This window comes from Xyrauchen texanus, chromosome 3 (genome assembly GCF_025860055.1).
Source record: "Xyrauchen texanus isolate HMW12.3.18 chromosome 3, RBS_HiC_50CHRs, whole genome shotgun sequence".
Lineage (NCBI taxonomy): Eukaryota > Metazoa > Chordata > Actinopteri > Cypriniformes > Catostomidae > Xyrauchen > Xyrauchen texanus.
This window is the reverse complement of record NC_068278.1, coordinates 24,203,306-24,215,404: the sequence shown is the minus strand read 5'-3', so window position 1 is coordinate 24,215,404 and position 12,099 is coordinate 24,203,306. Positions and strand designations below refer to the sequence as shown.

General features: G+C 47.6%; 1 protein-coding gene across 12 annotated transcripts in view; it reads right to left on the bottom strand.

Moving 5' to 3' along the window:
• Positions 1-12,099, bottom strand: part of ssbp2a (single stranded DNA binding protein 2a) — a 44,332-nt gene that overhangs the window by 19,625 nt on the left and 12,608 nt on the right. For all 12 annotated transcript variants that reach the window (XR_007968572.1, XR_007968575.1, XM_052104362.1 and 9 more), the window contains exon 2: positions 3,946-4,018. Coding sequence is in view for 10 of the 12 variants with exons in the window: in XM_052104362.1 (XP_051960322.1) it covers positions 3,946-4,018 (73 nt within the window). In the remaining 2 variants the exon portion in view is untranslated. The remainder of the gene's footprint in view (positions 1-3,945; positions 4,019-12,099) is intronic.

Sequence of the window (12,099 nt, the reverse complement as noted above, 5' to 3'; positions counted from 1 at the left end):
TGTCACCACCATGGATGATTTTTAGTTTTTTTCCACTTAGCTCATCACAATAAATTCTGGGATTGCCCTATCTACAAAAGGTACAAGCAATGCTGCCTTTGAATTTGGCAAAAACGAGGTATCTTAGAAGGCAGAATAATTTTGCTGTTAAATTAATTTAGCTGTGATGTCTTAAAATACTGTCTTTGTACAGGGTTCCCATCTTTTATGACCAATGAATTTCCATGACATTTTCTCATTCATTTGATAACATCTCCAGTCATTTGTGATTAGTGGATATGGTTGGTTGAAGTGACTGACAATGTGAGATGGGTTTACAGACATTAAAGGGCTAACAGCAACTGCAATAAACGACACAAGTGTGCCCAACATTATCTAAATTCATTGTTGCAAGAGAATTGGCTATTTTTGGGTGCAAGTCCAGTGTGAACTGGTTACAGGAGCAGAGAGGCCAAAGACAGGAGTTGCTGAGGAAGCAGATCACAAAGAAATTGGGCGTGGCTTAGTCACAAGGGCTGGTTTGACTCGTAACATGCTGTCTAGCTTGTTGGCATTCATATCTGAGTGGTGGGTGTTCAGAATTCTTCAAGTTTGGTGTGATCATTGAGCAGCACATATAAGAGTCTCTCATAGCCGTCTAAAAATAGCACAGCTACGAACAGTAAGCAATATGCATTGCTGCGGAAATTGATGAGCAGAAGTAGGGCCATGTGGTGGCATAGTTACACTTCATAATGCTAGAGAAGTTTTATTGCTCAAGTCATACGGAGAGTGTTTTAGGAAAGAATGAAGTTTGATATTATTTGCATTATTATTTGATATTGACTGCATGTTTTGCTTTGAATGGAAACTCGATGTTAAATGGTGGACTAGATCTGCTACACTTGTGCTGCAGAGTAAGTATGAAGACTTGTTACTGCTATAATATACTGTGGCAGGGTGGAGGGTGGGGCCGGGTCATGATTCCACACACCCGGCCCCTAATCAGGCTAATCAAGCCTCAGTGAGGGATAAAGGCCGACTGGAGACTGTAGTGGGACAGAGAGAGATAGATTTTGAGAGAGTGTTCGTCTTTTTGATAAAGTTTCTTATTAAAAATGATTTATGAAAGATAATAATAAGAACAAGAAAGAAAAAACAGAAAGACAAACACACAAAGGTGCAGACAGCTGTCTGTAAATCTCTCTCTCTCTGTCCCACTGCAGTCTCCAGTCGGCCTTTATCCCTCTCTGAGGCTTGATTAGCCTGATTAGGGGCTGGGTTTGTGGAATCACGACCCGGCACCGCCCTACATCCTGCAAGACATGCTGCGTCAAGCATGTATGACATGCTGCTGCAAAATTAGACATAATTGCAATCCCACATCAGTGAAGCCGCACAAACACATACAAACCCAAGACTTGTGTACTGCTGCTGATTCGAAGAGCCATGTGCACTGAGTATATGCTAGCTAGGTGTGCCTTAGCCTGCTTGGCCGAATGGTATGACACTAATAAACTAAATCTCTATGTGTGCCTGGGCCTGCTTGGCCCAAAGGCTTAAACAGCTCCGTGTATCAGGAACAGGAAATCAAAGTGCTTATTGAACTAGTGACTTAGCCTAGTTATGCAGATTTATTTAAACTAAGTACCTAAAATTGTGATGTGTGCCAGTGCCTTAATTGAGTACAGGTTATGTGCAAGCTGATAGAAGAAAAAGCCTCAGCAACCACATGAGTAAATAGCATTTCAGAGAAAACTCACAGCGCACTGCAGAGAAATAGGCTTAATTGCAAACTGAACAAATTGAAATGTTAGGCAAAGAGAGAGTATGCAAGTTGATTGGCTACACAATTACACATCAAAGGACCTATCAACTTACACCCTGTGAGCCGATTGTGTGACATATCACATGTCAGCGAGCTGATTGGCTAACAGATAACAAGTTCAAAGAACCTAGCAGATTGCATCATCCAGAGTTTCATACAAGAATCTTGTCTGAGAGAATGTGTATTTTTATGTTATTTGTTCTGATATGTTCATTTACATTCTTTATGTGACACAATTATGTGGTGATGCTTCAATAATTCAAATGCTGACTATTTTTTATTTTTTTTAGAAACCTTGCACATGTTCAAATCTGAGCAACCATTAAAGGTCTCATAACACATATACAAGGCTCCAAGATCTTTAATTGGGACACCGTAGCAGTCAGTGCTTTATTTACCGGCATTCCTTGCTAATTGATTTCAGTGGGTCAGTCTTTTACCTTACTGATCGTGTCAGTCTCATTCTCTCTTTCCTCATCTATCTTTGTTCTGTTCCAAAATGTATTTATTTAACTAATGTAAACATATCCCTCTGTCATTCGCAAATATTTACTGGACACGGAGCTTTGACACAAATTTTTTCCTCCTTTTACTCTAACTGTTTAACTGTATCTTTTCAGCAATCATGTCATCAGCAAACCTGAATTGAAACACTGGTGGGTATGTTATAAACACATCTCTCTTATAAACACAGTTGGGAAGGACAGCAAGCCATTAATGTTGAGTGTCTCTCTTAGAGTCCCTTCAGAGGGTTTCTAAAATGTATCCTTTGCTGTCTGATGTACTGCAGCTGCATTGGAAACAGGTCAACATTATCTACTCTTGGTATTGGGTTATCTAAGGCTAATTCTGTTGACATCCCATTTTTTTCCCAAGCTAAGTGAGGTATTTTACCCATACAAAACAAAATGTAGTGTAAAAACAAACAATTAAAAGATCGAAAAAGTATGAGATTTATTCTGGGTCACAACTGTAACTGGTGGGAAACTACAATCAAATTTGCTTAATTGCTCAATAAGACAATATAAAATTGCAAAAAATAACGTAACAGTTTTTTTGTTTTTTACTAACAAGCAATTGTTGGGGGTAAGGGAATGTCAAACTTAGATTAACTGTATTTTTCTTTTTAATTTTCCTTTGTTCCATGTATTGTAACAATACTTTGAAATTTACAATTTTATAATGGGTCTCAAATAGACACCTTTTTAAAAATGAAGCTCCATGTTTCTCACTGATCAAAATGTTGACAGCTTACATGTTTACTTGTCCTGGGTGTATGATTTATATGAGGCAAAGCAATCTTATTAATAAATTAATAGAACCTTTAAAGAATATATTTATAAAATATGGTAGCTGTGTGTATTATGGTTTTTCTTGCTTCCTATTATTGACACAGACATCATCTTTCAGAGGAGCACAGTGGAATTAAATTGCACTTAACATGTGACTATTTTCACCTCTCATATAAACTGTTCCAAAACATGAAATCAAGACAATCTGCACTTTCATTTGTAATGGACAACTCTGTAAAATACATCAATGACTCTTTTTAGACCCAGCCAATTTCCGTATAAATTTCAGTCACAATTGAAATTAAAATGGTTAAATGATCGGTGGGATTAAATGGGCTGAACAAGTGGACGCTCACTTTCTGGATAATTTGTGTAAATAAGCTTACAACCCTGTGCTGTATCTCTCTGAGACAGTTCTATTAAACAGAAACACATTACCCAGTTTTTTTCATGCCAGCGCAGGTCTATATCCAGTCTAATTAAATGTAGCTGGGATCAGATAACATCAACAGTTTTGTTTAATATTGTTAGCCTACAAATAAATATTAAGATCTTGAAAGAAACCTACAGTGTCTTGAATTGATTCCAAAATACTGTATATACACAGCCAACTTGTTCACTTTAGCAGCATTTAGAAAAAAATTTCCCATCATAAATTAAAAGTTTGAAACACTTGAAATATATATTTAAGTTCACAAAAGGATATTTCAGGGTGCCTAGGAGTCCTCCAACAGGTTCTGCCAGTGTGGCAACCAGAGGAATTGCGACTCATGTATCATTCACAATTAAAATTTCATTTTAATTGTGTACTGTATATAGGTATAGGTATAATAAAAGTTGACCTACCTCTGAAAGGAAGGTCTGTGCCGATTTCTGAGCCCCCACATGTAGCAGATATTCATACACATAGAGAGCTAACCTGCAGAAAATGGAAGGTGAGAAGACATTGAGGCGAGAGACAGGAACTATTTTGATAGAGCTGCTGTTAACTATCATTAACAAATGGAACCTTTATGCATTGAAAATGTTAACAGATAAAATCCTGAGAGAACCTTGCAGCTAAATCAGTAATGTTGTATATTCAAAACAGATAGACATATTAAAGATAGATCATGTTTTCATTGTGTGACTTATTAATGTTATAGTATTAATAATATTATAATGTATATTGTTATATGGTTATTAAAATGTACTGATACACATGGCAGAGAAAATGAGATCTCTCCAAAGTTGCGCACTTGCGATGAAGAAAGCTGTGTTGATAATAAACAGGAGCAATATTTATATCACATCGCTCATTTATAGAGATGTGGCACAAATCCATTTGCATGTCCTATTAACAGGTTATACACGTTTATATGTGTAAAATCGTCTAGGTTACGAATGTAACCTCTGTTCCCTGATGGAGGGAACGAGACGTTGTGTCGGAGAAGCGACACTAGGGGTCTCTCTTGAGCACCGAATATACCTCTGATCTATGAAAAAAGGCCAATGAGAAGTTGGCAGCTAGTATTTGCATACCCCGCCCCCGGACATACTGGTATAAAGGCAAGGAAATACTAGAGTTCATTCAGGATTTTTCTGAGGAGCCGGAAATGGAAGACGTTGTGTCGGAGAAGCGACACTAGGGGTCCAATTTAAATCACGCCATGCACTGAGCCATGTACGTGTTCTGCTGACACAGGAGCGGGCCAGTGTTTTACGTACCAAGATGGCCGGCTGTATCAGACTGCACGTACCCTTCCCCAATGCCCCAAACAAAGTTGTCAGAGTTCTTCTGGTTACCCTAAACAGGGGAACAAGGCAACGCTTGCCAACCTGGGAACGGGCCAAGCCTGGCTGGGCCTCTTTTCTCTCTATGTTTCTCGCATAGAGCAATAGACGGCCGGGGCCCTTACATGCATCGAGGGAAGGGGGTCTTTCCCAATTTCCTATTCTTTCAGGGGGAAAAGACCCTGCGGAGACCACACCTACCCGGCAGGGAGGTAAATTGGTGAATACATCACATGTGTTTTTAGGCGACACGTGGGAGTGGCGCAGTGTTAGATCCAGCCTCAGCGAGGGGGAGTTGCTACAACACGGCGACCGGAGGGCAGAAAACGCGGGTCCGCTTCGTAAGGGGACCGTATTGCGGAGAATACACACAGGGGGCAGCGCTTGCAGGTTCACTACCTGGTCTCTAAAGGGTGTGGTAGGAACCTTGGGCACGTAGCCCGGTCACGGTCTTAGGATCACATGAGTGTCTGCCGGACTGAACTCCAGGCAAGTGTCACTGACAGAGAATGCTTGCAGGTCCCCGACCCTCTTGATGGAAGCGAGCGCGATCAGCAGGGCCGTCTTTAGAGAGAGGGCCCTGAGTCTAACTGATTCTAGCGGCTCAAAGGGAGGTCTCTGGAGGCCCGCGAGGACTACCGAGAGGTCCCAGGAGGGGAACAGGCTTGGCGCCTCCGGGCGCCTCTTAGGAACCTGATGATTGAGTCGTGCTTACCAAGGGACTCGCTGTCTACTGCGTCGTGGTGGGCCGCGATAGCAGCACCATACACCTTTAAGGTGGAAGGGGAAAGCCTCCCCTCCAGCCTCTCTTGCAGGAATAAGAGCACTGACCTAAATGCGCACCTCTGTGGGTCTTCAGCCCGGGAAGAACACCAATCTGCGAACAAGCGCCACTTCAGGGCGTAGAGCTGCCTGGTGGAAGGGGCTCTGGCTTGGTTGATCGTGTCTACGACGGTAGGTGGTAGACCAGCTAGATCTTCCGCATCCCGTCCAGGGACCAGACGTGGAGTTTCCAAAGGTCTGGATGCACCTTTGGAGCCCTGCCCCTGAGAAAGAAGGGCCGAAGACCCTGCCCCTGAGAAAGAAGGTCCTTCCTCAGGGGAATTTGACAGGGAGGGGCTGTTGCGAGGAATACGAGGTCCGTGAACCAGGCCTGGGTGGGCCAATAGGGAGCCACTAGTGTGACTTGTTTCTGGTCCTCCCTGACCTTGCACAGCACCTGTGCAAGAAGGCTCACTGGGGGGAATACATATTTGCGCAGCCCCGCAGGCCAGCTGTGTGCCAGTGCGTCTGCCCCGAGGGGAGCATCTTTTCGGACATACCAGAGCAGGCAATGGGAGGTCTCTTGGGAGGCAAACAGATCTACCTGGGCCTTGCCGAATCGTTCCCAAATCAGCTGGACCAACTGGGGGGGAAGCCTCCACTCTCCGCTGGGCAAGCGTTGTCGTTACAGTGCGTCCGCTATCACATTGAGTTTGCCGGGGATGTGAGTGGCACACAGAGACCTGAGTCGCTGCTGGCTCCAAAGGAGGAGACGACGGGCGAGTTGTGACATGTGGCGGGAGAGTACTCCGCCTTGGTGATTTATGTACGCTACCGCAGTGGTGCTGTCTGACCTGACTAGGACATGTTTGTCTCAAATTAACGGGAGAAACTTCCGCAGGGCAAAGAAAACAGTCATCAACTCTAGGCAATTGATATGGCAGCGCAGCGGGGCCCCTCTCCAAAGGCCCGCAGCTGAGTGCCCTATGCACATGGCGCCCCAACCCAATCTGGAGGCACCGGTAGTGACCAGGACACGTCGGGACACCAGCTGCAGGGGCACGCCTGCCCGTAGAAAGCAGAGGTCTGTCCAGGGTTTGGCAGGCAGGGGTGATTATCACACGGTGCCATGCTCGTCTCAGGACTCGAGTCTGAAGCCAGTGCTGAAGTGGTCTCATATGCATCAACCCCAGCGGCGTGGCTGCGGCGGAGGATGCTATATGCCCCAGGAGCCTCTGGAAGAGTTTTAGAGGGACCGTTGTGCCCGGCTTGAATTTGGCGAGGCATATCAGCACCGACTGCGCACACTCGTTGGTGAGACGTGCGGACATTGAGACTGAGTCTAACTCCATGCCGAGAAAGGAGATGCTCTGAACCGGGGTGAGCTTGCAATTTTCTCGGTTGACCTGAAGCCCCAAGCGGCTGAGGTGCTTGAGCACCTGGTCTCTGTGAGCGCATAGTAACTCTCGGGAGTGGGCCAGTATGAGCCAATCATCAAGGTAATTGAGTATGCGAATGCCGGCTTCTCGGAGCGGGGCAAGAGCTGCCTCTGCAACTTTTTAGAGACATGCCGAAGGGGAGGACTTTGTACTGGAACGCCTGGCCGTCAAACGTGAACCATAGGAAGGGTCGGTGTCATGGCAGAATTGAGACGTGGAAGTAAGCGTCCTTCAGGTCTACCGCTGCGAACCAATCTAGATGCCGGACGCATGTTAATATACACTTTTGCGTGAGCATTTTGAATGGGAGTTTGAGCAGAGCCCAGTTGAAAACTCGCAAGTCCAAGATCGGTCGTAAGCCACCGCCTTTCTTGGGTACAATGAAGGGCTGTAGAAACCCTTCTCCATTTCGGTTGGAGGGACAGGCTCTATCGCGTCTTTGAGTAAAAGAGTAGCGATCTCCGCGCGCAGGGATTTGGCACGTTCGCCGTGTACACGCTGGTGTCTGGAGCACAACCTCTCCCTCAACTTCAGTAAAACCAAGGAGCTTGTAGTGGACTTCAGGAGAAAAGACAGAGTACACAGCCCCATCACCATTAATGGAGCACCGGTGGAGAGAGTCAGCAGTTTCAAGTTCCTCGGTGTCCACATTACTGAGGGGTACTGCGAGCATGGACGGGAGTCAACGAGCGTGCCGGGGGATCCAAGGGGGATACCCGACGGAGCCGCACCCGCTGCCATCCCCAGATCGCTTCCAGCGCCACTCGCACCATCCTAAATCCCGTGGGAAGAAAGAGCAATGCGGGGGGCGGCTGAAGTGGCTTGCTTTCGGTCGAAAGCGAGCAGCGACCGCAATGTTGCCATGGTCATGCTCTCGCAGTGAGAGCATGAACCATCCACAAACGCAGCCTCGGTGTGATCGCTACCCAGACACACAAGACAACGCCTGTGGCCGTCTGAAGCGGAGAGCACTCTACCGCATCCAGGAACTACACAGAGGCGGAAGGGCATCTTTTTAAAGACGCGTCCTGAAAAGGACATTCAACGCCACTGTGTATTGCTCTTTTAGAGAAAATCATTCTTTTAGAGGAAATCACTCTTTTAAATAACTCTCTTAGAGTTTGGGTTTCTGCACTGTCGAAGCGCCCAGGGGCAATTGCACTGCCGTGCAAAGAAGGAGAAATCGCCGCTGTAATGCGCCGTCAATCCAACAGCATGCAGAGCGTCAGAGGAATACTGGAACTGGTGTGATCTCACGCGAACAGCATGCACAACCATCGGCTCCGAAGAAATTTTCTGAATGAACTCTAGTATTTCCTCGCCTTTATACCCGTATGTCCGGGGGCGGGGTATGCAAATACTAGCTGCCAACTTCTCATTGGCCTTTTTTCATAGATCAGAGGTATATTCGGTGCTCAAGAGAGACCCCTAGTGTCGCTTCTCTGACACAACGTCGAAGAGAGCGACAGACGGGGAACTAAAGTTCAGTAAACTTGCGCATCCCCACCGCTCACATTCACTAGCTGCTGAATGCTGCACCACAAGTGAAGGCGAGAAGGAGAGAGGGTGATGCGTTAGAGGGAATTCCCTGCATTTTGAAAGTGAAACATGCAGGAATTATAAAAATTGTGCTCAATACCAACAAACCCACGGTATTGAGCTAACATTCATTATTGACATTTTAATCAGGCTGCTTGTCCAGTCAGGCAAGTAAAATTATGGCTATTCAAAATTCAACTTGTCCCGGACAAACGAATAAGTGTTAATGTCAAGCCCTGCTAGTTTAGTATCATATTTAAATTCATAACAGTTGTCAGCTGAGGGTGTTTTTTTGTTATTGTTGCTTACAACTGTGAGAAGACGCACTGCTGCTCCTACTACTGCTACTGTTCGGTGACAGTCTCAACACTATCATAGCAGGACGGTGGTTTGGAAAGGGGCGTGTCTTATTCAACGGCTCAGTCTCATGGAAGTTCCAGAATGGCTAAAATCACTTACAGCACTTTAAATTGGATAGCTCTGAAGTGGCACTAAATTTAGCTCTTTGTATCTTCTAGCTGTGTACAGTCTCTTCTAATATGGTTAAAAAACACTGTTGAGAATTTAATAAAGCTTCTCAAATGAGTCAAAGCAGCTCCTAGTTAGATCATAATCAAGAAAGACTTTAAGGGTGTACAAACATTGGGGTGTTCACTCAGAGTTCATTTAAAGTTTTTACTTTCAGATTTACAGTAGGACACATATTTTCTATAAATGCATATATCTACCATTACATTCATTAATTAATTTATTTTATTTGTGAATGTTAAGTGTGGTAAAGCAGTAGTCCTTGACTCATGGGTAAAAATGGGTTGCAGATCTTTCCTAATGTTCATGTAAAGCAGGGAAAAACAATGATACATGCAAATAATAAAATACAATTAAAATAACAATTAATAAAATAAAATTGTGCATCGCTACCCATATGTATTGTTCTTGATGCCAAAGACAGCGCATCCAATCAAACTGTGCAGTATTTTTGCACAAATTCATTGGTGTCACAAACACCGACGAGGGCGTCTCTCTCCCTGTCCAGCGGCGATCGCACTCGCCCGAGTATTAATTGCCCTGATTGTTCCCAGCTGCCTCTCATTGCCCCTGTCTATTTAAACCGTGCCTGTGAATTCCCTCCTCGCGAAGTCTTGTTAGCCCCGGCCACATTTCTGAGCGTTCTACCCGTTTTCTTGTTTATCTCGTGTACCAGTCTAGCCTGTTTCTCCCGACCTTGATAGTTTGCCGCCTGCCTAGTTTACTCTGCCTGTTCTCCGCCCACGATAGTTCGCTGCCTGCCCTGACCCACTGCCTGTTCTTGTTACGAGCCTGCCGGTCCTCCTCTCACTGTGTGTGTCTGCGGACTCCGTCTGCTCGTCCCGAGTTGACACCTCCCCTTAAACCGCACATGGATCCCAACCAGCCCGAGTCCTCGTCACAGAAGACTTCGCCGCCCATCGATCCAGCGGTTATCGCCCGCATGTCGGAGGAGCTTGCTACCCAAGCAAATCTATTGGCCGCTCAGCAGCACCAGCTCGGAAGACTCACTTCCGCCATGGAAGAGATTATGCGCACCGTTCAGGCTTCCCACCAAAACCTCCCGGCGCCTGCTTCCATGCCCGCAGCCGCCGCGCCTCCGCCCAACCTCGCGTCCTCGGTTTCACCGGGCCCCCCCTCTTCCGCCACCCCTCGTCTAGCGCTTCCCGAGAAATTCGACGGCACGCCCGCCAAATGCAGGGGCTTTATAATGCAATGCTCGATCTTCCTCTCGCAACAGCCAACGCTGTACCCCACCGATGAGAGCAAAATCTTATTCGTCAGCTCAGTGCTCACTGGCCGAGTGCTCGACTGGGCGACAGCGGTCTGGACCAACCAGGGGTTCGCGCAATTCACATTCGACTCATTCATGCAAAGCCTGATAGATGTCTTCGACCACCCAGAGAGCGGAAAGAGCGCCGGGGAGCAGCTGCTGGCGCTCCGCCAGGGAAATCGCACAGCAGCGGATTACGCCCTCACTTTCCGTACCCTCGCCACACAAACCGGCTGGCTCGAGAGCACCCTGAAACTCCTCTTCCGCCAGGGGCTGAATACGGCCCTCCAGTCTTAGCTGGCCTGTCGCGACGAGGGGGTCTCCCTTGATCAGTTCATCTCGCTGGCCATCCGTGTGGATAACCTCATCCGCTCCAGGCGTCCGGGCAGACTGACCTTGCAGCCCGCGCCGACACCCCAGCATCCCACAACCTCGGAACCCATGCAACTCGACCGAGCCCACCTGACTCAGGAGGTGAAAGAGCGCCGCCTGGCCAACCACCTCTGCCTGTATTGCGGCCAAGCCGGACATGTCCGCGCAACCTGCCCGACGAGACCACCCGACCCTCAGCACCCCGGGGTGAGTTTACTGCTCTCTTCCTCTTCAGCCGGGGACTGTCTCGAAGTGCCCGTTAAGCTCAGCAATCCATCATTTAGCGTGAACACCCAAGCTATGATAGATTCTGGTGCAGCGGGAAGCTTCATTGACGAAGGGTTTTGTAAACGGCATAATATTCCCCTAACGGCTTGCCTTCCTCCATTGACAGTGGCGGCGCTAGACGGTCGCCCCCTGGGCACAGGACGTGTGACCTACACCACCTCCGACGTCCTCCTGCAGGTGGGCGCACTGCACACTGAGACCCTGCGCCTAAACGTCGTCACCTCCCCCCACCATCCAGTAATCCTCGGCTACCCCTGGCTCAGACTCCACGACCCACGAATCTCCTGGCAGACCAACCAGATCGCTCAGTGGGGGACTCACTGCTCGACTAGATGCCTGAGGACCGTGATTCCTCCCACCTTGGGGGGCACCAAGGTTCAGAAGGTCTCCGACGTGACCTCACTGATACCCCATGAATACACCGACCTGTGCAAGGCCTTTAGCAAAGCCAAAGCATCCCTTCTACCGCCCCACCGGCCAAGTGACTGCGCCATAGAACTGAAACCCGGAGCCTCGCCACCCCGTGGCCGAATCTTCCCCCTGTCCGAGCCTGAGTCCCTGGCCATGAAGTCCTACATCGAGGAGGAGCTGGCCAAGGGGTTCATCCGGCCTTCCACTTCCCCGGCAGCAGCCGGATTCTTCTTCGTGGGCAAGAAGGACGGCTCCCTTCGTCCTTGTATAGATTACCGGGGCCTCAACGACGTTACTGTCAAATTCCGTACCCCTGCCCCTAGTGCCCGCGGCCCTGGAACAACTACTGAACCACAAAAATCTATACCAAGCTAGACCTAAGGAGCGTCTACAATCTGATCCGCGATCCGGAGGGAGACGAGTGGAAGACCGCCTTTTCCACCACCAGCGGCCACTACGAATACCTGGTTATGCCGCTCGGATTATCCAACAGTCCGTCCGTGTTCCAGTCCTTTGTCAACGACATCTTCCGGGACATGCTCAACCGATGCCTTATAGTGTACATTGACGACATCCTGATCTACTCCGACTCGCTCGAGGAACACGTGAGTCAAG